Source organism: Chlorocebus sabaeus, chromosome 5, assembly GCF_047675955.1.
Source record: "Chlorocebus sabaeus isolate Y175 chromosome 5, mChlSab1.0.hap1, whole genome shotgun sequence".
In the NCBI taxonomy this organism is placed as follows: Eukaryota; Metazoa; Chordata; class Mammalia; order Primates; family Cercopithecidae; genus Chlorocebus; species Chlorocebus sabaeus.
In genome coordinates, this window is record NC_132908.1 from 28,503,984 (window position 1) to 28,531,645 (window position 27,662).

The 27,662-nt window shown below is 52.8% G+C and overlaps 2 protein-coding genes across 2 annotated transcripts; one reads left to right on the plus strand and one right to left on the minus strand.

Moving 5' to 3' along the window:
- Positions 1–537: 537 nt before the first annotated feature.
- On the plus strand, positions 538–9,169 carry SLC5A2 (solute carrier family 5 member 2). The gene is made up of 13 exons (XM_073015329.1): positions 538–1,813; positions 3,200–3,451; positions 4,256–4,420; positions 4,695–4,800; positions 5,815–5,895; positions 6,079–6,308; positions 6,587–6,722; positions 6,938–7,045; positions 7,177–7,327; positions 7,436–7,604; positions 7,680–7,895; positions 8,676–8,802; positions 8,881–9,169. The coding sequence occupies exons 1-13, from the start codon at positions 1,667–1,669 to the stop codon at positions 9,105–9,107; spliced, it is 2,115 nt and encodes a 704-aa protein (XP_072871430.1). The 5' UTR covers positions 538–1,666; the 3' UTR covers positions 9,108–9,169.
- RUSF1 (RUS family member 1) lies at positions 8,056–27,524 on the minus strand. The gene is made up of 13 exons (XM_007990820.3): positions 27,184–27,524; positions 26,876–26,990; positions 19,229–19,274; positions 18,050–18,082; positions 17,859–17,964; positions 15,424–15,525; positions 12,454–12,524; positions 12,191–12,375; positions 12,055–12,112; positions 11,554–11,624; positions 10,764–10,907; positions 10,576–10,653; positions 8,056–9,502 (listed from the first exon to the last, which is right to left on the minus strand). Exons 1-13 carry the CDS (start codon positions 27,481–27,483, stop codon positions 9,405–9,407), a joined length of 1,407 nt encoding a protein of 468 aa, XP_007989011.2. The 5' UTR covers positions 27,484–27,524; the 3' UTR covers positions 8,056–9,404.
- Between the last annotated feature and the right edge of the window lie 138 nt (positions 27,525–27,662).

Consider the following 27,662-nt stretch of genomic DNA (forward strand, 5'->3'; position numbering starts at 1 on the left):
ACCACTGTACTCCAGCCTTGGTGACAGAGCGAGACCCTGTCTCAAAACAAAGAACCACATGCTTTATTGACTTTTCTCCTTGTTTCATGTCTCTTCCCTACTCCTTCACAGTCCATACTGGAACCACCTCCTCAGGAAAGTCATTGCACACAAATTCTCATCTCAGGGTCTCCTTTTGAAGGCACCCAAACTAAGGTACTCCTTCATCCAAACTCTGTCATATTACACTGAAAGCATTTTTCTCTGTTCCCCATCTCTGGGATGACCATCACTGCTATAATCAGGCAGGACTTCCCTTCAACTGTCTCCTAACATCCAAGTCTGGACCATTCTTCTAGAAAGGTAGACATACAGATATTAACCGGCCTATCCCTTCTTGAATCCAGTCCTGTGCTAAGCAATGAGACTCCAGGGATAAATCAGATCAGTCCTGCTCTTTTAAATTTATTTTTATTTATTTATTTTTATTTATTTATTTATTTATTTATTTTCTGAGACCGAGTCTTGCTCAGTCGACCAGGCTGGAGTGCAGTGGTACGATCTCGGCTCACTGCGAACCCCGGCTCCCAGGTTCACGCCATTCTCCTGTCTCAGCCTCCCGAGTAGCTGGGACTACAGGCACCCACCACCACATCCGGCTAATTTTTTTTCTATTTTTAGTAGAGACAGGGTTTCACCCTGTTAGCCAGGATGGTCTCGATCGCCTGACCTCATGATTCAGCTGCCTCGGCCTCCCAAAGTGCTGGGATTACAGGCGTGAGCCACCACACCCGGCCTATTTATTTATTTTTTAAGGGACGAGGTCTCACTCTGCTGCCCAGGCTGGTTTCAAACTCCTGAGCTCAAGTGATCCTCCCGCTGCAGCCTCCCAAAATGCTAGCATTACAGGCATGAGTCCCCACACCCAGCCAATCCTGCTCTTGAGGAGGCTCTAGTTTGTTGGGAAGACAGACCTGGACCCAGGCAAGGGCCACACAGTGTGCTCAGAACTGCATCAGAAATGTCAGAGAAGTCTTTCTTGAAGAGGCGACATAGGCTGGGTACTGAAAGCTGAATAGGAGTTGGCCATTTGGGAGACAGGGAACCGCTCTAAACAGAAGACACAGTTTGTGCAAGGATTTGGTGGGGATAAAAATATCTGGGCAAAAAAAGCAAAAAGCAAAAATCTGGGCTGGGTAGGTTAAGGGAGTGGGAAAGGATTTCTGATTTCCTCTAGATTTGGTTTGGAGAAGCAGGGGGAATGATGAGCGGGAATTGGGGCACGGCTGGGGTTGGAAATCAGGCTGAAGAGCTTGTACTAAGAGCTATGGAGGGTTCCTGAGGAAGGTGAGTGGCCTGTCACACTTGGGTTTGAAAATGATTCCTCTGGATTAGTTAAATCCAGGGGTGCTCGCTTAGCTAAGAAAGAAGAAATGCATTTTTAGGGAGTAAAAGAGGTGATTTTGAGCCTGGGGCACAGGGGAGAGGGTGGAGGCTGAGGCCCAGGAAGGAGTACTCTTGAACTTGGAAGGGCCCAGCTCCCCAGGACCAGCCTTCAGCCTTGATACGACCTGATTCAGCTAAACAAAGCTGGGGAGCGGGAACGAGACCTGGGGGACTTGTCGGCTCAGTGCCCCTGAGGTAACCATTAATCCTTCCCTGGGGGAATCCAGGGGCTGGTCCCTAGATGGGGCAGATCCTGGGGAGAATGGAGGAGCACACAGAGGCAGGCTCGGCACCAGAGCTGGGGGCCCAGAGGGCCCTGATCGACAATCCTGCTGACATTCTAGTCATTGCTGCATATTTCCTGCTGGTCATTGGCGTTGGCTTGTGGGTAAGAAGTTGGGGGTGGGGTGCTGCTGGGGGCTGCTGGCTTTGGGGCCTGGGAGAAAAGTCTCAGGGGGCCAAGGGTGGGAGAATGATGCTTGGATCTTTGAAGGAGAAACCTAGGCCTGGGGGCAAACAGGTCTTTGGAGGGCCTCAGGAAGGCCCAGCCAACATTCCTTCCTTGTCTTCCCACCTTGGGAGTGTGCTAGCTGAAGGGGTCCATGGATTTTCATCAGGGTCGATATTCTAAATGGGGTATCATTCCCCTGGCCACATTATGGCTGACCACCAGAAAATATCCAAGGCCCCCAGGAGGGTCAAGTCAAATCCACGCATGATAAATCCTGGGGAGCTGGGACAGGACTAGTGGCTCACACCTGTAATCCCAGCACTTTGGGAGGCCAAGGCAGGGGGATCACTGAGGCCAGGAGTTTGAGACCACACTGGCCAACATGGTGAAACCACATCTCTGTTTTATTTTAAAAATTTATTTAAAAATTATTGACTTTTAAATAGAGAGGGGTCTCACTGTGTTGCCCAGGCTGGTCTCGAACTCTTAGGCTCAAGCAATCCTCCTGCTTCTGCCTCCCAAAGTGCTGGGATTACAGGTGTGAGCCACTGTGCCTGGATGAAACCTTGTTTCTTAAAAAAAAAGGAAAAAAAAAAAAAAAGTAAAGGGAAAATTAGCCAGGCATGCTGGTGTGTGTGCCTGTAGTCACAACTACTTGGAGGCCAAGGTGGGAAGATTGCTTGAGCCCACGAGTTCAAGGCTGCAGTGAGCTATGATCATGTCACTGCACTCCAGCCTAGGAGACAGAACTAGACCTTATCTCTAAAAACAGATGTGGGGCTGGGCATGATGGTTCATGCCTGTAATCTCAGTACTTTGGGAGGCCAAGGCAGGTGAATTGCTTGAAGCCAGGAGTTCAAGACCAGCCTGGCCAACTTGGTGAAACCCTGTCTCCACTAAAATATATAAAAATAAATAAATAAATACAAATAGCTGGGTGTAGTGGCACGTGTCTATAATCCCAGCTACTTCGGAGGCTGAGGCATGAGAATTGTTTGAACCTGGGAGGTAGAGATTGCAGTGAGCCGAAATCATGCCCCTGCACTCCAGCCTGGGCAACAAGAGCAAGACTCTGTCTCAAAAAATGAAGGAAAAGAAAAGGAAGAAAAAGAAAAAATATGTGAAAAGACTTGGGGAATTGGACACTGGGATTAGAGCCTGGGTTGTCCTGAGTGGGAGGAGTTGGGGGTGGCAGTGCAAATGATCAGGGAAACTAGGGTCGTTAATCTTCAGCCAGAAACAAGGCTGAGGAATGTGTTGAGGACGCTAATGAAGTCCAAGGCTGTGCCCCAAACCCAGGTCTCCCCCACCTCTGTCTCCCAGTCCATGTGCAGAACCAACAGAGGCACTGTGGGCGGCTACTTCCTGGCAGGACGCAGCATGATGTGGTGGCCGGTGAGACGGGCTGGACTGGGAACGGGAGGGGGCCTGGAGAAGCAGCCCTGCTCACTCCCTCCTCTGGCCACCCAGGTTGGGGCCTCTCTCTTCGCCAGCAACATCGGCAGTGGCCACTTTGTGGGCCTGGCAGGGACTGGCGCTGCAAGTGGCTTGGCTGTGGCTGGATTCGAATGGAATGTGAGGCCCTTTTTTTCCAATAAGCCCACCCCCAGTGAGAACATCTGGAAGGGTCACACCTTGGGCAAACTCCGGGAAACGGGGAATGGGACTGGCAGTGGGACTTTCCAACTGCGGGGTGAAGTTGGGCTGGGAGTGGAGGTCACACATCTAGCCAGGAAGCAGAGGGGTGCAGCGGTGACCACTGTCGGTCCTGCTCCTGACTTGCCATGTGAGCCAGCCTGCACCAGCCACTGCCTCTAGGAGCTTCCATTTATTCCTCTCTGAGTGGGGTGAGCAGCCTCAAAGCCAGGGAAGCACCTGCTCAGATGTGCTCTGAAGCTGTGGTCTGTGAGGAACTTGGGGCCAAGTTAAAGCCTTTTGTAGAAGTGAGGAACAGATACAAAGCTCTGGGACTGAGGCTCCCGTTGGAGGGGAGATCAGGCTTTGAGCTCAGGGCTTCCTGGAGGAGGAGGCCACTGAGCTGAGCCTTGAGGGACACAAGGTTTGGGTGGCTTTGGCTCGGGTCAGTCTGAGGGGTCTATGCTGGGGTTCATATCTAGATGAACATAGGGACAACATTGGGAGAAACGGGCCAGGAGTGATAACCTGGGTAGACAAGGAGGGCTCCAGTTAAGAACCCAGGAAGGTGTCAGCTCTGTTCCTTGGTGTCCTGGGCCCCGGGGCCATCGCCTGCAGTTGTCCTCTGGGCCCCAGATGTGGCCCTTTCCAGGGTCACTTGCTTGGAGTAGCACCTTCACGAAGAGGTCAGATCCTCAGAGATGAGGGCAAAGCCACCCTCAGCAGCAGTACTGCCCCCGGCAGGCGCTCTTCGTGGTGCTGCTACTGGGCTGGCTCTTTGCACCCGTGTACCTGACGGCAGGGGTCATCACGATGCCACAGTACCTGCGCAAGCGCTTCGGCGGCCGCCGCATCCGCCTCTACCTGTCTGTGCTCTCCCTTTTCCTGTATATCTTCACCAAGATCTCGGTGAGCGCGTGTGGCAGACGCGATGGGGCCCTAGAAGGGCAGAGTCATGAGTGGGGTCTCTAGAGAACTCTGGAGGGCGTGGGACCTAGGAGAAACCACTGTGAGGGTTATGATGATGGAGGCAGAACCTGCAGGGAATGTCTCCAGGGCACCAGCCACAGTGCTGGGACCTGGAAAAATGGAGGGAAGCTTTGAAGCTAGTAGGGCATGGTCTGGGCAGGAGGTGGGCCTGGGACACCCTGGGTCCTGACCTGGCACTTGCTCCTCCCCAAAGGTGGACATGTTCTCCGGAGCTGTATTCATCCAGCAGGCTCTGGGCTGGAACATCTATGCCTCCGTCATCGCGCTTCTGGGCATCACCATGATTTACACGGTGACAGGTGCCAGCAGGGGCTTAGGAAAAAGAGTGGGCCTGGGACACTGCTGCCAGCTGTGGCCAGGGTTTAGGGAGTTGCCAGAGGAAAGCGAGCTGGAGAGGTTTGGAAGTGTGCTGTGGTCCAAGAAGGACTCTTGTGCTGTCTCTTGGATTTTGACTGGAAGTTCAGAGACAGAAAGCTATGCTGGGCTTGAGTGAGGACTGCGAGAAAAGGAAGATTTAGCAGCTCTTGCCTGCCTTGAACACCTGGGAGAGTGTACCTGACGAGTCTCCAAGACCTCTAGACAAACCCAGTATGGTTCAGAGGGACCTGGGGTGGGGCCTGAGGTCAGATGTGGACCAGAGTAGGCAGGGCTTGGTGCCAAGGCCCGCTTGAGGGGCCCCACCTTGAGAAGGAACAGAACTGAGTATTGGATCTTACAGAATCACCCTCTCCTATGATGACACAGAAAAAACTGGGGGTGGCTGGGGGCGGTGGCTCATGCCTGTAATCCCAGCACTTTGGGAGGCCGAGGCAAGCAGATCACAAGGTCAGGAGTTCGAGACCAGCCTGGTCAACATGGTGAAACCCCATCTCTACTAAAGATACAAAAAATTAGCTGGAGGGGGTGGCACGCGCCTGTAATCCCAGCTACTCGGGAGGCTGAGGCAGGAGAATGCTTGAGCTGGGGAGGTGGAGGTTGCAGTGAGCTGAGATTCGCCATTGCTCTCCAGCCTGGGTGACAGGGCAAGACTCCGTCTCAAAAACAAAAACAAACACACAAAACTGGGGCCTAGAGGGGGTTGCTAGTGGGGGTTCTGCAAGTGTGGCCTGGCCCTAAAATTCAGCCACATTTTCCCCTCCAAGCCCTGCTTGTTGGTGCCTGCGTGCATGAGCCCCGAGAATGGGCCATTGTTTTGAAATTTATTCTCCAGGAAGGGGAACTCTCTCAAATTCCCGCAAAGACGCCTTATTGATAAGACCAGCCTGTCTGTGACATAAACAGCTGGGCTGTCCCCTGACCCCGGCCTGTTGCAGGAGGGCTGGCCGCGCTGATGTACACGGACACGGTACAGACCTTCGTCATCCTGGGGGGCTCCTGCATCCTCATGGGTTACGGTAGGGGCTCGCCTACCAGGGAGGGGCGTGAAGGGCGTGGTCGTGGAGCTCTCGGCCTGCGCGCGGGGCCGTCGCGCGTCTTCGGTCTGAGGGTCCTAAGAAGGGTCCTCTGACGGCCTTGCCCGGCAGCCTTCCATGGTCTGAGGGTCCTAAGAAGGGTCCTCTGACGGCCTTGCCCGGCAGCCTTCCACGAGGTGGGCGGGTATTCGGGTCTCTTCGACAAATACCTGAGAGCAGCAACTTCGCTGACGGTGTCCGAGGATCCAGCCGTGGGAAACATCTCCAGCTCCTGCTATCGACCCCGGCCCGACTCCTACCACCTGCTCCGGCACCCCGTGACCGGGGATCTGCCGTGGCCCGCGCTGCTCCTGGGACTCACGATCGTCTCGGGATGGTACTGGTGCAGCGACCAGGTGCGGGGACAGGGCTGCGCCTGCAGTGAGGCCGGGGCGGAGCCGAGACGGGTGGAGCCTGAGTCCCTCCCTGCCTTTCCCACAACTGTCTAAGGCGCAGTCTGAGAGGCGGGAACCCCTCCAGGGTGGTGCTAAGCCAGACAGAAGGCTCCATCTGCTCCCAGCGTGCAGCTGAACTTGGCACTCACCAGCCAGAGGCGGGGCACATATTAGAGCCGGGGCGCGGGGCGGGGCCAAGGAGAGGCCCGCACGTGGGCAGCTGAACGCCCCTCCCGTAGGTCATTGTGCAGCGCTGCCTGGCCGGGAAGAGCCTGACCCACATCAAGGCGGGCTGCATCCTGTGCGGGTACCTGAAGCTGACGCCCATGTTCCTCATGGTCATGCCAGGAATGATCAGCCGCATTCTGTACCCGGGTAACGTCCGCGTCCCCGCCCCGCCCCTTTCCTGTGCCAGCGACCGGGCACCCGTCTCCCAGTTTAGCCACCCTCCTAAGACTCGGGAGTTTGGGCGCGGAGTCCCGCCTTCCTCCGGGGATGGCACGCCTCCTCTGCTAGGATTCCCAGTCCCCACCTCCTGGGATTCCCAGACCAGGCCCCGTCCTAGCCGCGCAGTGGCCTTTCTCTGGCAGACGAGGTGGCGTGCGTGGTGCCTGAGGTGTGCAGGCGCGTGTGCGGCACGGAGGTGGGCTGCTCCAACATTGCCTACCCGCGGCTCGTCGTGAAGCTCATGCCCAACGGTGAGGGCGGTCCCGGGTCACAGGCGCAAGCTCGCTGCGGAGCCCGCTGCTGGGAGGGGTCGTCCCTCGCGCAGCTGCAGCCGCCCTGGACCCCCAGTGGCCCCAGCCTGACGGCTGCCCTCCACCCGCAGGTCTGCGCGGACTCATGCTGGCGGTCATGCTGGCCGCGCTCATGTCCTCGCTGGCCTCCATCTTCAACAGCAGCAGCACACTCTTCACCATGGACATCTACACGCGCCTGCGGCCCAGCGCCGGCGATCGCGAGCTGCTGCTGGTGGGACGGTGCGGCCTGGGCTCCCCTCCTCCCTAACGGATCAGCCCGGGGCGGGGGCTTGCGCACGCGCAGGGGAGTCCAGGGGCCGGGGTTCGATCCGACGGCCTCCGCCGCAGGCTCTGGGTGGTGTTCATCGTGGTAGTGTCGGTGGCCTGGCTTCCCGTGGTGCAGGCGGCGCAGGGCGGGCAGCTCTTCGATTACATCCAGGCCGTCTCCAGCTACCTGGCACCGCCCGTGTCCGCAGTCTTCGTGCTGGCACTTTTCGTGCCGCGCGTTAATGAGCAGGTGAGCGGCATGCGCGCATGGCGACGGCGGGCTGGGTTTGCACATCCTGAGCAGGCTGACCTGTTTCCTTCGCAGGGCGCCTTCTGGGGACTCATTGGGGGCCTCCTGATGGGCCTGGCACGCCTGATTCCCGAGTTCTCCTTCGGCTCGGGCAGCTGTGTGCAGCCCTCAGCGTGCCCGGCTTTCCTCTGCGGCGTGCACTACCTTTACTTCGCCATCATGCTGTTCCTCTGCTCCGGCCTCCTCACCCTCCTGGTATCGCTGTGCACCGCGCCCATTCCCCGCAAGCACGTGAGTGGCCGGGTGCCTCAAACAAGCACTGTGCGACACAGCAACCACTTACACCTGCCCTCTGCTTCCTGGAGTGCACAGTGGGGAGGACCTGAATTTCTAGCCTGAGGGTTGGGAGCGGGCTGGGGGTCCAGCCGCAGTTGCAATTGCAGAGCAAGCATTTTCATTTAAATACATTTATTTGAACCGGCCTGGGGGAGGCTTGATGTTGATGGGTTGGTGATTAAAGCCTCCCAGAGCCAATCCTTGGCATGGCCTTTGGGACTCAAAACACAGGATCTGACTGGTGGGGTACAATACCATCTTGAACGCCCACAAAAAGGTTTGGTTTTGTTGCTGAAGGGCAGGTGGCTCCAGGCAGGGCTGATGGTGGCAGGGTGGGGTGAGGACAGGACAAGAGATCTGGGTGTGGAAGGATGACAGGGATTCCGCAGCAGCAGGAGGGAAGGGTGGGAGCACACAGGCACAGAACACTATGAGCAGGACTGCCAGGCCAGGGTCGCAAGCGCTACCATCTGGGTGTAGACAGGGGACCTGAGCTGATGAAGCTGGGGGAGCAGGGCCAACGGCTGTCAACACAAGCTCAGGGGCTCGGGGTTTACCCCGAGAGCACAGGGCAGCCATGTAGGATGGAGTTGGCATGAGTTGAGCCTGGGCTGGCTGTGTGGACTCAACAGAGGTGGGTAGGGCAGGCAGTGACGAGCTCGTGTGCAAGATACTTCAGGGTCGGGCATGGGGGGGACAGAACTCCCACCTAGTCCGTGCTCCCACCCTCCCCAGCTCCACCGCCTGGTCTTCAGTCTCCGGCACAGCAAGGAAGAACGGGAGGACCTGGATGCTGATGAGCAGGAAGGCTCCTCACTCCCTGTACAGAATGGGTGCCCAGAGCGTGCCATGGAGATGGATGGTAGGGCACCATGCCGGCAGGTGGGGCTGGGGGAGCTGAGTTCCCGCAAACTAACTGCAGGGCCTCAACTTCCCCCAGAGCCCCAAGCCCCGGCACCAAGCTTCTTCCGCCAGTGCCTGCTCTGGTTTTGTGGAATGAGCAGGGGTGGGGTGGGCAGTCCTCCGCCCCTTACCCAGGAGGAGGCAGTGGCAGCAACCAGGAGGCTGGAGGACATCAGTGAGGACCCGAGCTGGGCCCGTGTGGTCAACCTCAATGCCCTGCTCATGATGGCGGTGGCTGTGTTCCTCTGGGGCTTCTATGCCTAAGACCAACTGTGTTGGACACTATAAGCCACAGCCTCACAGGAAGTGGTGGGAGGAGCCTGCGGTGCTCCCCAGAAAAGGGGAGGGGCAGTGGGATGAGAAGGTCCTGGCTCTCCTTCTCCCAGCCTTCCTCTGCCTGGGGCCCACTGCATCTGATTGGCAGTCACTTCCCATGAGGGTCTGGCCCACCCGCTGCAGTTGCCCTAAGGAGAAATAAAGCTGCCTTTCCCCTGTCCTGCTGTGGTCAAAGTGTCCTTGCTCCAGGTTCCTGTCCTGGGCTTGGGCCTCTGTCTGGGCCGTTCACAAGACCTTCTTTTTGGGAGACAGAAGCCATGTAGCCCTCCACTCGTCCACCTCTAGCTGGTGCTTCTCGGTCTTCCAGCCAGCATCCTGCAGTCCTGGGGAGAGATCATGGGTGCTGCCGGGAATGCTGGGGACAAGGGTAAGGAGAGGCACAGGCTGGGTGCAGGCTTTATGCACTACTGGGGCTCCCACTGCCTCTGCTGGGTGAGTCTGGCATAAAATGAGGCTGAAACCACACCTGGCTGCAGGAAGAATTCATTGAAATGGCACACAGAAGAGTGCTGGGATGGAACAGGCACCAGAAAAAATGTCCTCATGTCAATGTGAGGGCCTCCCCACTCCATCCTCCCATTTCCTACATGCCAATGGGGATTACACAGACTGTCCACGCTGATACCACCTCAGAGACCATTCTAAGCTCTCCGTCCTATAGACAGGGAAACTGAGTGCTAAACTTAGGATTGCAGGGAGAACCCATCTTTTTTTTGGGGGGGGGATGGGGGTCTCTGTCACCCAGGCTGGAGTACAGTGGCACAATCTGGGCTCACTGCAACCTCTGCCTCCTAGGCTCAAGTGATCCTCCCATTTCAGCCTCCTGACAGTCCCACAGGCATGCATCACCATGCACAGCTAATTTTTAAAATATTTTTGGTAGAGACAGGGTTTCACCATGTTGCCCAGGCTGGCCTTGAACTCCTGAGCTCAAGTATCTGCCTGCTTTGGCCTCCCAAAGTGCTGGAACTACAGGTGTGAGCCACTGTGCCCGGCAGTCTTTTTTTTTTTTTTTTTTTTTTTTTTTGAGAGAGAGAAGGTCTTGCTGTGTCACCCAGGCTGGTACAATCATGGCTCACTGTAGCCTTGACCTCTCCCAGGTCAGGTGATCCTCCCACCTCAGCCTCCTGAGTAGCTGCAACCACAAGTGCAGAATCACACCTAATTTTTGTATTTTTTTGTGGAGACAAGTTTTCACCATGTTGTGCAGGCAGGGTGTCAAGCAATCTGCCCACCTAGGCCTCCCACGGCGCTAGAATTATAGGTGTGAGCCTCTGCATCAGGACCAAGAACCCAAGTCTTTCACCTTTCAGATGGAAGGGTGGGAGTGGGGGAAGGTGGGGCCCCCAGGGACAAGGCTTCAGGGACCAAGCAGCCACGAGCTGAGGTATGTTACCTTTCAAGAACTTTGGGAACAGCATGTCCAACACTTGGTGTGTCTCCTTGACGATGACCCAGCTCTCTTTCTTAGGACCTGGGTGTGGGGGTGCAGAACCAGAAGCTCTGTATCCTCCAGCAGGACAGAGTCTGTCCCCTCTCCTCCCCGCCCTGAGGCATCAGCAGTCTAGATTGTGAGGCACTTACCTGCCCGCACCTGGTTCCTCAGCTCCTCCAGCTCTGCTGGAAGGGGTCCATCTCCCTGCAGGGCCCCAAGCATCAGCCCATGTGTGGCGGCCCTTAGGACGGTCTTGGGGCCTGCCTTCTGGTTCAGAACTACCTGTACCTGGTCTGGAGGGACCAAGAGACAGACTGGTATCAGGGAATGGAAACCTCCCAAACCCCCTCGATCCCATCACCCGGTTTCCCCTGTCTGCCCCGAGACCTATTGGCCTGGCATGGAAGGCCAGCACCTCACCCTTTCCTTTCCAATTCATCTCCTGTTGCTCCCCAATATTTGGGCCAAACTGACCAGTTTCCAAATACAACTTCACAGCAGCTCACTGGGCTGGGTCTATTTTGCATGTCTTTAATGGCTAGTGAGAATAAGCGCCTTTTCACACTCACCAGCAGACCAGCACACTCAAGGACTTGTTTACCCAAGAGGCAACCCAGGACGGGAGAGAAGGGTGGTTTTCCCAGCGACAGCAAAGGTCACAGCCTTACTAAGAGTGCTGCAGTATATAAGACACTTTGCAGTCACATTATCTGATCCTCATAAAAACACCGCAGGGAGTAAGGCAGGTACCGTTAGCTCCGTTTTACACAGGGGTGAAGTGAATTTCACTGGGGCATTGCAGCTGTAATTTGAATGGTCAAGAGCAACCCCCAGAACAGGCAGCCTCCAAACTGCCCAGAGCTGGGGACCCTGGATTGGAGGAATGAGAGGCTGACCCGCGAGGGTGCATCTTAGGCTGGGAGAACTAGGCACACTCACTTCGTGACTGGTCCCAGCGGAGGAGGTAGGGTTCTTGGTGCCCCTCAACCAGCTGTTGCAGCTCAAAGACACTGTGGGGGAGAGGAGAGTGCAGTGGGGGTGGAGAACAGCAAAGGCAGGCACGCCCAACCAGCCACTGAACAGCCACCCACGGTGAACCGAAATGATCCAGGCTTCACTCAGGGCCCCTCGCTTCCTCTCTCCCTCAGCCATTACCCACACACCCAAATCTATCCTTTCTTCCTATATCCAGTCATCCAAACTCCCCATCTGCCCGTTCTTCCTTCACCCATCAAACACATCCCTTCCATCTGCTTCATGTTATACACTCTTTCCTCCCTCACACACCCACACTGCCCCCATGTCTGTTCAGCAGCAATGAAGAACCCAGGACAGAGAGGTGGGGCCTTGCCAGGGAGGCCAGTGTGTAACTGGAGTGAGGGGTGTGTGCGGGGAGTGTGGGTGGCAGAGGTGATGAGTGGGAGACGCCAGGCCACTCACCTGGAGACCAAGCAGTGTAGGGGGACTCCCAGGGATAGAGACGGAGCTGGCCAGAAACCTGTGGGAAGCTGGGGTCAGGAAGCCTAGGCAGTGGGAGAGGCTGAGACACAGGACCTGAGACAAGGGGCAGAGTCACCTGTCCACAGTGGCTCCATGCGATTGGCTGCAGTGGGGTCGAGTACCTCTCCCCTCTGAAGGTAGTGCTTCAGGACCAGCCGGAGCCGGCCTTCGTTCAAGGTCTCCATGACCAGGGCTCGGACCGCGCGGTAGTTGGCATAGATGTGGAGGGCAGTGAGGAAGAAGAAACATCCAAGGCTGAAGCTGGGGTGAGAGAGTGAGGTAGCCAAGATGGGCAGAGGCCCAGCTGGGGCTCTCCTGCCCACCCTGCTGGCGGCTTACCCAGGGCAACCTGACACCAGAGGGAGCATCAGGAGGCTGACCAAGAGCCCTGCCAGGTTCACCAGCGTCTCCTGGAAAACGGCAGAGGGAGTAGGAGTTGGAGGGTGCCCCTCCAGGCCACTGAGTACCCTTGAGTGCCTTTTCCCATCCTCCCTGCTCCACAACCTCCCAGGGCTCCCTACTGCAGTGGGAGTAAATTTTTAGTTTTTGGTGGGTAAACTGTCATTTAAAAGATGCCAGCTCGAGGTGGCTCACACCTGTAGTACCAGCACTTTGGGAGGTTGAGGTGAGCAGATCACTTGAGTCCAGGAGCTTGAGACCAGCCTGGGCAACATAGTGGGACCCTATCTCTACAAAAAAATTAAAAATTTGGTGGAGCATAGTGGCTTATGCCTGTAATCCAAGCAATTTGGGAGGCTGAGGTGGGCAGATTCCCTGAGCTCAGGAGTTTAAGACCAGCCTGGGCAACATGGTGAGACCATGTCTCTACTAAAAATACAAAAAATTATCCGGGTATGGGGGTGTGTGCCTGTAGTCCCAGCTACTCAGGAGGCTGAACTGTTTGAGCCTGGCAAGTGGAGGCTGCAGTGAGCTGAGATCACGCCACTTCACTCCGGCCTGGGCAACAGAGCAAGACTCTGTCTCCAAAAAAGAAAAAGAAAATTAAGCCATGATTGCACCACTGTACTCCAGCCTAGGAGACACAGTGATACCCTGTCTAAATACATATATGTGTATCAGTTGCTTCTTTGCCCAGGTAGGTGCCCTTGGAATACCCATGAACATGTCGTCTTTGTCTTGCAAGTCACCAGAATAGACCCACACTCAGGCACTTACTAATGTGTACTTTTTTTTTTTTTTTTTTTTTAAAGAAACAGGGTCTCGCTCTGTCACCCAGGCTGGAGTGCAGTGGTACAATCATAACTCATGGCCACCTCAAACTCCTGAGCTCAAGTGATCCTACCACCATGCCTCCACTGATTATTACTGCATTTTTTGGTAAAGATGAGTCTTGCTATATTGCCCAGGCTGATCTCGAACTCCTGGGCTCAAGCGATCCCCACCTCAGCTTCCCAAAGTGCTGGGGTAACAGGCATGAGCGGGAATAACTTTTATCTACTGATTTTAAATTGACTGCTCCCCTCCCACCAAGCTCCTTTGGTATGCAGTAACTGGCAGATAAATTTGCAAACGGGTCAAGGAACCACCCCGGAAGAAAAGGAACAAGACCCACACCTCTTCCCTTGTGTATCAATGTTATAAGAACACTCTGATGGCTGGATTGAGATCACCCTAGGGGACCCCAGGCTACCTGCCCCCAACTCATCATGAGAGTGGAGTCTGGATTAGTGCCCCTGACAACTGGGCTCCCAGGTAGAGCTGGTCCTGGCATAGAGAGGACCTGAGACTGGAGAGCTCTTCTCACCCAGCCCCCTCCCCGGGAAAGGCGTATGCTGTGGGAATAAAGGCTGTGGGTGTGACAGGAAACTGGGGATCAGGAACCTTGGAAGATCAGGAGCAGAGGGACCTCGTCTCTCCCAGGTGGGAAGAGTCATTTCCAGTGGCCACATCCAGTGACAGCAAAGCTGCATCAGCAGAAAGCTGGGGTCTGCTGCGGGACTGACACATTCCCAGGTTGGTCCTGGATACGTTCCCGACTCTGTGGACCGAGGAAGCCCTGGGGCCTTGGGAAAAATGGCTTGGGCTTAGGGTGAGGGCTGAGGGCCAGCGAGAGAACAGGCGAGGGACAGCAGGCATGGAGCCGGGAGTCGTGTGGTGAGGGGCCTGTGCGGTGCTTCCTTCTTGCTCCTTAACAGCCTGTGGACTTAGGTTCGGAGGAGACAATGGGTGGAATGAGCCTGAGCATCCTGAGAGAAGGGACTTCCCCAGGTGTCCCCAGGGAGATGGGACCTCTTCATGCTTTATTTCCTCATCTGTACTAAGGCAACCATGAGTATTTACTGCACATGCCCACTGGGAGAATTTAAAGAGTTCCCAGAAATGAAATACTTGGCACATGGTTAGTGCTTAATAAATATTAGCTTGGGTTAAGACTATTGAGCCAAACAATGGAAGAGAAGGCCAGAAAGTAGGAATGCATAGAACAGCAGTTTCTAAATTGCTTCAGTGTCAAAGAAAACCATCTCACACTTCTGGGACTTCCCTGGGCCTTAATTTCCTCATCTGTAAACCAGGGCTAAAGTAGTACCTACCTCGCAAGGTTGGTGTGAGAGTTTATTTGTTTTTGAGACAGGGTCTTGCTCTGTCACCCGGGCTGGAGTCCACTGGGGTGATCATAGCTCACTGCAGCCTCCACCTCCTGGGCTCGAGGCTGGGACTACAGGTGTGCACCACCACACCTGGTTAGTGTTTCTTTTATATATTTTGTAGAGATGGGGTCTCGCTGGGTTGCCCAGGCTGGTTTCAAACTCCTGGCCTCAAGTGATCCTCCCACCTCAGCCTCCCAAAGTGCTAGGATGACAGGCGAGAGTTAAGCCCTCAGCACAGGGTTTGTGGAGGTCTAATCCATGCAGAGTTCACCCTTAGGGGTGTCCCTACCCCAACTCTAGGCTCCCTGGGGCGGGTAGGGGGCTGGGCCAGCAGGCCTGCTAAACTGCTGAGTGGAGGCCCCAGCCAGTGACCCAGCAAACCCACGTGCTGGGTGCCTCTGACTTGCCAACTGCCTTGACATGTGGGGCCTCATGTGATCAGAACATCCAGCTTGCAAGGTGGGGTTTGGAGAGGGCAAGGCTGAGGGCTTGCTCTCAGCCACACAGGTGGTGGGCAGGGCCTGAGATCAGCCCAGACTTGCTGCCACCAGAGCCCAAACCCTACTCCTGCCTGGGTGTCTTGAGTCAGCAGGGAGCACCCACACTTCTTCCTGTGTGTTCCTGGGCCCTCCAGGGCACTCAGGGGCTTCTCCCCACTTCCCCCCCCACCCCACGCCCTCCCTCCATCTCTGGCGCTCACCTGGCTGCTGTCCTTGGCTGACACGTCAGCCATGTTGTTCCTCCGAGCCTGGTGCACGGTCAGGGCTGCCCGAGTGGCCCCACCAGCAACACTCACGATACACTGGGTGGGGAGGGGAAGAGAGAAGGTTGGTGGAGACATGTGTCCTGGTAACACAGGCACTCAGACCAGCTGGAGAAAACCTGGCCCTGGCCAAACTCTGAATGCTGTCCTTGGTATCTACTTCTCACCTGGATGCCCCCAGACTCAACTTCCCTGTCCTGTTCTAGGAAACTGGAGTCCCGCCTGCCACTACCACCTTGGGGACTGGCCTCACAGAAGCTCAATTTCCTTCTCCAAGGTGGAGGCCCAAAGACCATTCTCATCCCAGAACTCCCAGCCCTCCAGCTCCTGCTTTGGCCACACCTTCCCCATTGCTGGCAGGAGGCTCAGGTTGGTTTCCAGCTTCATGCTTACATCTGCCTCCTGTAATTCCTCTACTCTCCTCCTGCCCCAGTGAAAGCTGTCGAAACCTACACTGATGGCCCTGACCTCCCAGGGCGCCCAGATCTCTCCCTCTGAGATTGCAGGATAAAGCTCATCAAGGAGGATCACTAGCCACCCACAATCATCCTGAGTTCATCAAAGCTCTTTTATTACTATTTTTATTTATCCTTAGTTTTTGAATACAGACAGAGTCTCCCTGTGTTGCCCAGGTGGGCCTGGAACTCCTGGGCTCAAGAGATCTTCCCATGCCAGCCTCCCAAAGTGCTGGGATTACAGGCGTGAGTCACCACCCCTGGCTGAGGGCTCTTTTAGAGGCCAGACATAGACTTAGGTGCTGTGATACAAGTCAGACCCAGGCCCTGCCCTCATGGAGCATATAGATCAACAGATAATTAATAAGCAAGTTAATATGCAGACAGAGGAAACAGTCTGTTCCAAGGCCAGAGGAACAACGGACAAAGTGAGGGCAGAGTGGCTGACAGGGACCTGACCACGCAGAGCCTGGCAAGCCTGGTGAAGGTCTTTCCCTAAGAGCAATGGGGCAGCAGAGTGACTTGATCACTTTCCTCTTTGAAAGGATCACTAGGCTGCTCTGAGAGGGGAGCGGCAGGGAGGCTACCCGGGAAGCAACAGTGCTCTCTCAACAGTAAGAGGTGGTGACAGGGAGACGGAGGAGAGAATGGATTGGAGATTTTGAGGAGGGAAAAATAATAGAACTGAAGGTTCAGCTGAAGGTAACAGGTAAGGGGAAGGGGGAAGAGGAGGAGGTGGTGGCAGTGGTGGTGGCGGTAGCATGGATGACAGCCAAACTGGCTTCTCTTGGTGCAGCTGGACATGGAGGTTGTGGAGAGGGGAACTCTAGGGAGGGGTCTTCAGAGGGAAGCTCATGGCCCTGTTCCATTCCCTTGCTGGACAGATGAAGAGACTGAGGCCCCAAAGGCAGAGTTTGAAGCAAAAGCCAGAGGGCACAACCCTCGGTCTACAGCTATAGCCATGCTTTTCTCTGGGTTTTCCTACCCTGTTTAGGGGTGCTCATAGCATTTAGGCCTGCACCAGGGAGGCTAAATGTCCTCCACCACAAGGAACCGTTGTAACCCAAATGCCAGTGCTTATGGAGAAACATGGCCCTAATGTGATTTTAAGTTGATAGACGGGCCTTGGAATGGGTCTTCCATTTTTTTGAGTTTCTCCTCTGGGCCAGGTACTTAACTCTGACAAGATATGCTCTTTGCTGAACCACGCCAGGCCTCAGTGTCCTCATTTGGATGAGACCAACCTGTAAAGGTTATGCGGGCAACAGCCTGGCATGGAGGAAGAGTGTACCTGCACCCCACGTGTCCCCCAGCTCATGGTGCGGTCTGTGCTCCATCTCCATCTTGCCTCCGGACCTTAAGCTGTGCTGTTTCTTTTGCCCAGAACACCCGCCCTGCACCTTAAACTCCATCTTCAGGACCCAGGCTCGGGGGAGCTCTTCCTACACTCCCTGACCAGGCTGGAATCCCCGCCTCACTCTCTTGCAGGCCCCTACATTTCTCATTTGGAATACCTGTACCTATAATTCCACAAGCACTGAAGCAATTATGTGTGGTTTCTTTCCAAAGCCAGGGGGCCACATTCTGTGCCAAACATGCAGCAGGCACTCCATAAATACTGTACTGAAAGAACCAAACGGAAGTCAAGGAAGCTGGTCCCAAATGTTGACGCTGGACAACCCCCTTCCACTTCTCAGCTCGGAGCTCCCTCCCCAGTCCTGTGGCTCTAGACAGTGCCCCTTTCTAGGGCACTAGACGCTGTCTGGCTGGAGGAGGGTCAGAAAGGATGGTTGGGTTTGAGTAGAAACACCTGAACTTTCTTACTCTTCTCGAAGTGGCTTGAACACAGAGCCCAGGTAAACTCACACACTACCAAGGCAGGTGTCTTGGGCAGATGGGTGCCCCACAGGTGGCTACCTTGGCCAGGTTGCTGGTGGAGACGGTCATAGTGAAACAGATTGGGTATACAGGAGCCATAATCTCAAGGAACATGGCTACATCATTGAGGATGTCCGCAAAAAGCCTGGGGAGGGATCAGAGGTTAGAGGTCAGAGGTAGGAGACTTTCATAATGGAAGACTCTCCTCCCTTATCCCCGCTCCTCCTCACCTCCACTGCTTGGCATTGCAGTCCAGTTTGCTCCTGTTGGGGAGGAGAGGTTGTTGTAATTTGGATTTAAGGAGAAACACATCCTATGGGCAGTGTGGGGGGTCCTGGACCACAGTAAAGTCTGAAGAGCTCAGGAAAATCCACACCCCCAGACAGACATCTGTCCCCACACCCGGTCACTGCTACCTAAAATGCCACCATTAGCTGGGAGGATCTTCAGTGACTGACTGATTGCCTAGTGTCTCCCGCTTATGAACTCATGATTTACCAAGGAAAACCCTGATTGTCTTGTGGCTGCTCCCCAACCTCTGTCCGTCCTTAGAGGGAGGCTCTTCCTGGGTTCCTCTGCCTCTCCTCATTCTTCTTCTTGCTTTAGAGTGAGGGTACCCAGCGAGTGTATTTTGGACTAGTAAACATCACATTGAGTGTGTAACCCTGCATGTTACAGACAACCAGCCCTGATAGGGGATATGATTTCCCTGGATCACATGAACAGTGGGGGAAAAGGCTAAGAGAGCCGGGCTCAGACATCCAGGCCTAGTGTACTTCTGTTATACAACACCGTGGATGACTACCTCACCTGCCCTTTTCATCAGACAGTGACTCCCTGCCCTGTGCACAAACACTTGGAAACAACTTCTCTAGGGTCAGGAGGATACTGCAGCCCCAGGCCAGCTCAGATTTGCAGCATTAGGCCCAAGTCTCAGTGTGAGATCTCCTGGAGGGAATGGGAACATTCTTGGGAGGGGTATCAGACACACGTAAGGAGATCCTGAACACACAGCCTGGTTGAGGGTTCTGCCCAGTGAACTGCCCAATACCATGGAAAGCACAGGCTTCAGGTTCAAATCCCATCTCGCTAGTTATAAGCTGTATGGTCTGGGCAAGTCACTTCCCTCATTCACATTTATGAAATGTACATATCCAACCCCATCCTACAGAGTTGCTGTAAGGATTAGAGACAACATACAGAGGCTCAGGGGGCACCATTACAGCTGTTAATGGTGGCTAGTGTTTACTGAGCCCTATTATGTATACGCGATGCCACGGGCATTAAGCACTTTGCATAGACCATCTCATGGAACCCTTAGAATCAAAATTAATGGCAATACTATTACTATCATTACTACCACCACTAGGAAGAGTTGCCAGAGTTGCTGGCTGGGAAGACAAACTCACCCTTTCCACCAGGCAAAGACGATGCGGCCCAGCATGCCGGTTGAATCTGGGGAGAGAAGGCACGGGTAAGGAGCAAGGAAGAGGTGTGGGAGCTGTGGGGCCTGGCAGACCCTGACACTGAATTGGCCAGTTCACCCTGAGTCACTGCCCTTGGGAACTCAATCTGGTACTAGAAGTTGCGGACAGTCATAGCTGCATGACGGGGTCAGAAGTGCCTACACATAGCAGTTCCTCAATATGTCTAGGAGACATACACAAGAAACGTTCCTTGCAGAATTGTTCATAACAGCAAAAAACCTGGGAATAATGCAAATGTTGACTGACAGAATACATACATTCTAGTATATTCACCCAGAGGCATTCATCCATAGATGAATACTACTATTAAACTTTTGCATGAAAATAACTCATGAAGACCACATACAGCACAGTTCGTAAAGCTCTAAACTTAAAACTAAACAACATAGCGCTTAGGAATATTTACCTATTTGGTAAAACTATTCAAAAAAGCAGGAAATCTTAAGTGGAGATTCAAAGGTTATTGCTAACCTATTCTAGCTGTTAGGCTGGGCAGGTGGCTCACAGATAGTTATTATGGGATAAATAAATAAAAGGATTAGGGCTGAGTATGGTGGCTCAGGCCTATAATCCCAGCACTTTGGGATTACAGGGGGTTTGGGCCCAGGGATCGCTTGAGGCCAGGAGTTCAAGGCCAGCCTGGGCAACACAGCAAGACCTCATCTCTACAAAAAGTGCGAAAGAAATTAGCCAGGCATGGTGGCATGACTGTAGACCCAGCTACTTGGGAGGCCGAGGTGGAAGGATGGTTTGAACTCAGGATATCAATGCTGCGGTGAGCTATGATCACGTCACTGCACTCCAGCCTGGGTGACAGAGCAAGACCCAGTCTCAGGAAAAAAAAAAAAAAAGATTTGAACTGCAGCTGGGGTTGCACGGCAGAGGGACAGGCCTCCGCAGGCTGGGCAGAGTAAGAGAAGTCTCTGGAATCAGTGGGACCTTCGTTTGCACAACCAATGCTTTCTGGCTACCTAACTCTCTCTGCCAAGTACTTCATGACCACAGTGACCGAGATGATTCCACGATCAAAATCCAGCCAAAGAGCAGATAGCAATCAGTATAGAAAACACTGATTTAGACCAGGGATCAGTAAACTGTTACTACTCCCTGGTTTTGGAAATAAAGTATTACTGGAATGCAGCCATGCCCATTTGTTTACAGATTGTCTATGGCCGGTTTTGTAAGACAATGGCAGAACTGAGTTACTGCAATAAAGTCTGCAAAGCCTTAAGATCTGGCCCTTTACAGAAAAAATTTGTCAATTTGGACCATCCATTATACAGAGAGTAGCACCCATTAAGCCCGGCAGGAATATTTTAGAACGAGACACCTGGGAGAGACTCATACAGTGGACATGGGAGAGGACAGATACCATGGGGAGGGGATTTGGACTTGTTTGAGCTTGAGGGCACGGACCCTGAGGTGGGGATGTAGGAGAAAGGACACTACGTTATGGGAACGAGGGCTGGGAGTTTCCACAAAACATAAATGCGATGACCTGGGCCAGCCCTCCCATTCTCCACTGACAGCAGATGCATTCTCCCCTTTCCAGAGCCTTCTTGGGCACTGAGTCATGCTTGCCCCTCCTGGACTTGAGGGAAATCAGTAAGCGCTCCGGTGCACACCTGAAATACCTGTGCCTCTTCATCTTCACAATGATCCTGAGACCTTGGCAGGGATCATTCCCTTTCACTGAGACTCCCATTAGATTGATGAATAAAATTGGGGCATTTTACAAGAAAATATGGATTTCCAGCTTCTCTGGAAGAACCTGAAGACATGGCCACACTGGGGCTGCCCTCTCTCATGGCCACCATCAGCTGGGGCTACCTCACTGAAGGAAAGCATGGGTCCAAGCTACTGCCATCTGGCCTGCTTTGTTTCTCAATTTCTGTCCTGTCTGACCCTGGAAGTAATACCCAACAAGGTGGTTTTACAGGCCTCCCATCACTCACTTTAACCTCTTCCCTTCAAGTACATTATATTCTTGGCAAAATCATCATTGTGCCATTCAAGATTCTGGTACTGGATCAACTTAGTGACTGTGAACATGGCAGGATTACTTTTACCTGTTGAGAAGGAGTCCAGTGGGGCAGACTCTATTTTTCTTTTTGAGATGGAGTCTCGCTCTGTCGCCCAGGCTGGAGTGCAGTAGCGTGATCTTGGCTCACTGCAACCTTCATCTCCTGGGTTCAAGATCTTCTCCTGCCTCTGCCTCCTGTGTAGCTGGGATTACAGGCATGCGCCACCACACCCGGCTAATTTTTGTATTTTTAGTAGAGACGGGGTTTCACCATGTTGGCCAGGCCAGTCTCAAACTCCTGACCTCAGGTGATCTGCCTGCCTCGGCCTCCCAAAGTGTTTGGATTATAGGCATGAGCCACGATGCCCAACCCAGACTCCATTTTTCTTCCCTTTGGCTACACACTTGTATCCACTCAGGTGTATGAGCCAAGATCACGCTACTGCACTCCAGCCTGGGCGACAGAGCGAGACTCCATCTCAAAAAGAAAAATAGAGTCTGCCCCACTGGACATACACCACTCAGGTGTATGTCCTCCTTGGGTCACCTGACAGAAAGGGAGCCTATGCTGCCTTTCCATGGATCATCAGAGGCATTTACAGGACAAATGATATATATACTCCCTATCATCTGAGTCAATATTGTCCACTAGAATAGAAAACTTAACTCCCACTTGCTTTTTTTCCCTCCTCATTTACAATTAGCCAAGCTGTAAGATCTAGAAACATCTGAGTCCTAGTAAGGAATGACCACAATTGTACTTCGCTCCACTTGAAAATCTTAGCTGGCAAAAGAGTGTGGTAGTTAAGAGTGGAACACAGGAATAAGTCTGCCTGGGTCAAAATCATGGCCCTGAGTGATCCTGGATAAGTTACATAACCACACAAAAAAATGTGTCTGTTTTTCCATCTAAAAAATGAATAATGGCAGCTAACTAATATGGCTGCTGCAGAGATACATATAACGGTACAAAATGTGTGGCTTAAGGTAGGTTGCCAAAATATTAGCAACAAGTTTTATTACTATTGCTACTCATGACAATTAGCATCATGTTCCACTGAGAGACATGTAACTGAAAATGATCACATCAAAAAATTCCAAGTAATTTTCCCATATGAAGTTCTCCACAGAAATTTCCCATGTCTGATGAAAATGAGCTTGTAAAATCCTAATTGAGAGCTTCTTTTACTATCGATAACAAGTCTTATTTATTTATTGTTTAGATGGAGTTTTGCTCTTGTTGCCCAGGCTGGAGTGCAATGGCACAATCTCGGCTCACCACAACCTCCGCCTCCCAGGTTCAAGCGATTCTCCCACCTCAGCCTCCTGAGCAGCTGGGATTACAGGCGCGCACCACTACGCCCAGCTAATTTTGTATTTTTAGTAGAGATGGGGTTTCTCCATGTTGGTCAGGCTGGTCTCGAACTCCCGACCTCAGGTGATCTGCCTGCCTCCACCTCCCAAAGTGCTGGGATCATAGGCATGAGCTACCGCACCCAGCCAATAACAACAAGCCTTTAAAGTAGATTTTTCATCCTTTTTCTTTGAGACAGAGTCTCAATCTGTCGTCCACACTGGACTACAGGTGCCTACCACCATGCCAGGCCAATTTTTGTGTTTTTTGTTAGAGATGGGGTTAAACCATGTGGGCCGGGGTGGTGTCCAACTCCTGACCTCAAGCGATCCACCTGCCTTGGGCTCCTAAAGTACTAGGATTATAGGCGTGAGCCACCACACCTGGCCCCTCCTTTTTTTTCATATCTTAAAATGATCTTAATTTTTATTAACAACTTGTCTGAGTTAAAGGTTGAGCGTTCCTTTTTTGTTTCAGACAGGGTACTGCTCTGTTGCCCAGGCTGGAGTGCAGTGGCACTATCTCGGTTCAATGCAACCTCCACCTCCTGGGTTCAAGTGTTTTTCCTGCCTCTGCTTCCCGACTAGCTGGGACTATAGGCATGTGCCACCATGCCTGGCTAATCTTTGTATTTTTAGTACAGATGGGGTTTTACCATATTGGTTAGGCTGGTCTTGAGCTCCTGACCTCAACTGATCCACCCACCTTGGCCCCCCAATCCCAAAATGCTGGGATTACAGGGATGAGCCACCACGCCTGGCCAAGGTTAAGTATTCCTAATCAAAAAACCTAAAATCTGAAATGCTCCAAAATCCGCAACTTTTGGGAGTGCAGACACGATGCCAACAGTAAAAACAGCCAATGGTGAAACAGCACAAACTGTTCTTGTAGGGAAAAGAGAGATCAGACTGTTACTGCGTCTGTGTAGAAAAGGAAGACATAAGAAACTCCATTTTGAGCTGTACTAAGAAAATTGTTTTGCCTTGAGATGCTGTTAATCTGTAACTTTAGCCCCAACCCTGTGCTCACAGAAATGTGCTGTATGGAATCAAGGTTTAAGGGATCTAGGGCTGTGCAGGATGTGCCTTGTTAACAATATGTTTACAGGCAGTATGCTTGGTAAAAGTCATCACCGTTCTCCAGTCTCGATTAACCAGGGGCACAATGCACTATGGAAAGCTGCAGGGACCTCTGCCCAAGAAAGCCTGGATATTGTCCAAGGTTTCCCCCACTGAGACAGTCTGAGATGTGGCCTCGTGGGAAGGGAAAGACCTGACTGTCTCCGAGCCCAACACCCTGTAAAGGGTCTGTGCTGAGGAGGATTAGTAAAAGAGGAAGGCCTCTTGCTGCTGAGGTAAGAGGAAGGCCTCCCTCTCCTGCATGTCCCTGGGGACAGAATGTCTCGGTGTAAAACCCGATGGTACATTTGTTCTATTCTGAGATAGGAGAAAACCGCCCTGTGGCTGGAGGCGAGATATGCTGGCGGCAATGCCACTCTGTTACTCTTTGCTACACTGAGATGTTTGGGTGGAGAGAAGCATAAATCTGGCCTATGTGCACATCTGGGCACAGTACCTTCCCTTGAACTTATTTGTGACAGATTCCTTTGCTCACGTTTTCCTGCTGACCTTCTCCCCACCATCAGCCTGTTCTCCTGTTGCATTCCCCTTGCTGAGATAGTGAAAATAGTAATCAATAAATACTGAGGGAACTCAGAGACCGGTGCCAGTGCGGGTCCTCCGCATGCTAAGTGCCGGTCCCCTGGGCCCACTGTTCTTTCTCTATACTTTGTCTCTGAGTCTTGTTTTCTCAGTCTCTCGTCCTACCTGACAAGAAATACCCACAGGTGTGGAGGGGCTGGCCCCCTTCAGTTCTGAATCAAGGCAATCGTGGTAACAGTGACAATGAAGAGGATGTTGTTAACACTGCAGAAAAAGTGCCTATAGACAGTATGGTGAGGATGTGGGAGGGGATTATTGAGGCACTAGAGCAGCATACATTCATAATAGAATCCAAGAGACACTTCTAAGATAGAAACCACAGTTAATGAGGCAAATGACTCTGGAGGAAACATTTTAAAAAGCCACCCAGCAGAACACTTCCTCATCCCTAGAAGACCCGCTTCCTGCCCTTTAACCGCTTCTGTTTCTTCTCACCTTAAAAAAATAAAATATGGTGTCCAGTAACCTTTTCATCAAAACAGCTGAAGACTGACAGCCTGCCGTTTTCGTTGCTGCTGCTGTGGTTCAGAAACTGATACAGGTGTTCTGGTGACCTGCTGTGCTGCTTAGTTACCCTGAACACACAATTGCTCACTGTATTAGTGGTGTATCATGTTTTATACTGTTAAGTACTTATGTGTGAATAGGTATAAGAAAATGACTGCTTCTTGATAGCATATACATTGAGTCAGGAATGATGGGGACGTCAACCAACCAGATTGTCCACATGTGTGGCTGAGACAGTGACATCTTTGCTTTCTGATGGATCAATGAACACAAACTTTGTTTCAATCACACTATTGAAAATATTGTATAAAACTGCCTTTAAGGTATGTGTATAAAGTATATATGAAACATAAACGAATTTCATGTTTAGACTTGAGTCTCATCCCCAACAAATCTCATTATATACATCAAAATATTCCAAAATCCAAAAAAAATCCTGAAATCCAAAACACTTCTGGTTGCAAGCATTTTGGATAAGGGATATTCAATCTGTATAGGCAACACGTTGGTAATATCACATGAAAACAGCAACTACTGACCCAAGCTCCAAATGCATTCCAAAAATACGGCCAACAAGCCGGGTGCAGTGGCTCACGCCTATAATCCCAGCACTTTGGGAAGTTGAGGTGAATGGATCATCCAAGGTCAGGATTTTGAGACCAGCCTGGCCAACATGGTGAAACTCTGTACTAAAAATACAAAAAATTAGCGGGGCAGGGTGGCACATGCCTGTAATCCCAGCTACTTGCCAGGCTGAGGCAGGAGAATTGCTTGAACCTGGGAGGCAGAGGCTGCAGTGAGCTGAGATTGTGCCACTGCACTTCTGCATTCCAGCCTGGGATGCCAGTGCACTTCTGCATTCCAGATAGTGAGACTATGAGTCTAAAAAAAAATAGAGATGGGGGTCTCCCTATGTTGCCCCGGCTGCCTCGACTTCCCAAAGCGCTAGGATTAAAAGCGTTGTGAGCCACCGCGCCTGGCCCAGTTTTCAGTCTTAATGGTAAAGGTGTAAACAAGAGCCTCCTGTTTCTCAAAAAAAATCCAGAGAGGCTCACAAGGGATGTGGCCAGACTGATTCTACTAACGGAATGAGCTTTACCTTAGAGCTGATGTACCAGGTTGGTGCAAACGTAATTGCGGGTTTTCCATTACCTTTAATGGCAACGACAACAAAGAAATCCCGCAATTACTTTTGTACCAGCCTAATATCCCCTGGGAGCAGTAGCGAAAGACAAAGGACAGTGGCAAAAGCCATGGGGCCTCCTCCTGTAGAACATGTAACAATTTCCCTTTTCTGTTCTATTTCCCTCTCTGGGTGGCATGGTATCAAACTGTATCTTTTTTTTCTTTCCTTAAACAATTTTTTAAAAGCTGTACACACTCAGCAGATAGTCACTCTATTATTTACAGCATCGGGTGGCATGGTACCAAACTGTATCTTTTTTTTCTTTCCTTAAACAATTTTTTAAAAGCTGTACACACTCAGCAGATAGTCACTCTATTATTTACAGCATCATCTGGTATCCCAGAGCATACACAATACCTTCCATTCTTTCCAGGCTCTCCTCCCTTCTACTCAGGACCAATTATATATATATTTTTTGGAGCTCACCAATTTCCCCTTTCCTGGGCAGCGGGCAGTTTTATTCAATCAATCGCATTCTCATGCAATCTTCCACAAAGAGAATAGGGATAAAGGGGAGGGGACGGGATTTGGGATCCAGATGATTTAGACTCAGAAGTCTGTGTGGGGAATGGAGTGCGGCTGCCAAGCTGATGAGCGGGATGAGGGTTTTCCAGATGTCGGCAGTAAGACTCGGTTACAAAGCACCGCTCTATATCAATGGGGAGACCTGCCTGAATTCTACCTAATGGGGCACGAGTCCATACATATATACACATAAGAGCCCAGCGAAGGCAGGGCTGAGAGCAGCAATACGTGAGGCTCCGGGGGTGCAGCTCACCTTTCACAAGCCAGGTGGCCGTGGCAGCTGAAACAGTGGCTTTTGCGTTCCCCACCCCTATGCCCAGCAAGACTGCCTGGGTGGCCAGGGAGCCGGAGAGGCTGGAAGCAAAGGCCTGGAGAAGAAAACAAGTAGGGTGAGAAGCGGGCGCAGGAGCGTGGCGGTCTAAGTGCCGTAATCTGTTCTTGTTCTTGTTGTACGGGGCATGTCAGATCCCGCCCGCTCGGCTCCGGGCCTCAGTCACCCGTCCATAACTGGGGAGGGAGGGGTGGCCTGCACTGTCCCCTGCCCCAGACGACCGAGCTGACCTGCACGGAATCCCACAGTTGGTAGGGCAAATAGTCCGGGCTGACACTATCAGGGAAGCCCTGCGGCAGGAACACGGCCTGGAGCCCAGAGAGGGGTGGTGAGGCGGCCCTGGGAGCCCCCACTTCGCCCGCATCTCGTCCTTCGGGTTTGACCGTGAAGGCCCTGGAGAGCCCCCACCAGCGCCAGCCCCCGACCTCCCACTGCAGGCTCCCGTCCGCGGCGGCGCGGCAGCCCCGTGCCTCCCCGGACCCGAACTGCTCGGAACACAGTTGGGTCTCAAGGCCCACGTCGTCAGCCATGCCGAGCCTCTGGCTCCCAGTCCCTCCCCTGCCGCACGGTGGACGTGGCAGGTGGCACTTCCGGCTGGGCTACGGCGGCTGCGGAGGGATCATTCACGAACAGGCGCCGCCCCGGAGTCCCCAGCTTAGTTAGGAAACTGACGGTTGCTCTTACTGGCCTAGGCGCCGCTTCCGACGCC

Excerpts from the sequence above, each read along its gene's own strand:
- SLC5A2 (XM_073015329.1), top strand. The coding sequence starts at position 1,667 with ATGGGGCAGATCCTGGGGAGAATGGAGGAGCACACAGAGGCAGGCTCG. Across the intron at positions 5,896-6,078 it reads CTGCATCCTCATGGGTTACG|CCTTCCACGAGGTGGGCGGG; the intron begins GTAGGGGCTCGC and ends CTTGCCCGGCAG. Across the intron at positions 7,328-7,435 it reads GAGCTGCTGCTGGTGGGACG|GCTCTGGGTGGTGTTCATCG; the intron begins GTGCGGCCTGGG and ends CCTCCGCCGCAG.
- RUSF1 (XM_007990820.3), bottom strand. The coding sequence starts at position 27,483 with ATGGCTGACGACGTGGGCCTTGAGACCCAACTGTGTTCCGAGCAGTTC. Across the intron at positions 12,376-12,453 it reads CTGGTGTCAGGTTGCCCTGG|CTTCAGCCTTGGATGTTTCT; the intron begins GTAAGCCGCCAG and ends CTCTCACCCCAG. Across the intron at positions 9,503-10,575 it reads GTTCCCAAAGTTCTTGAAAG|GACTGCAGGATGCTGGCTGG; the intron begins GTAACATACCTC and ends ATCTCTCCCCAG.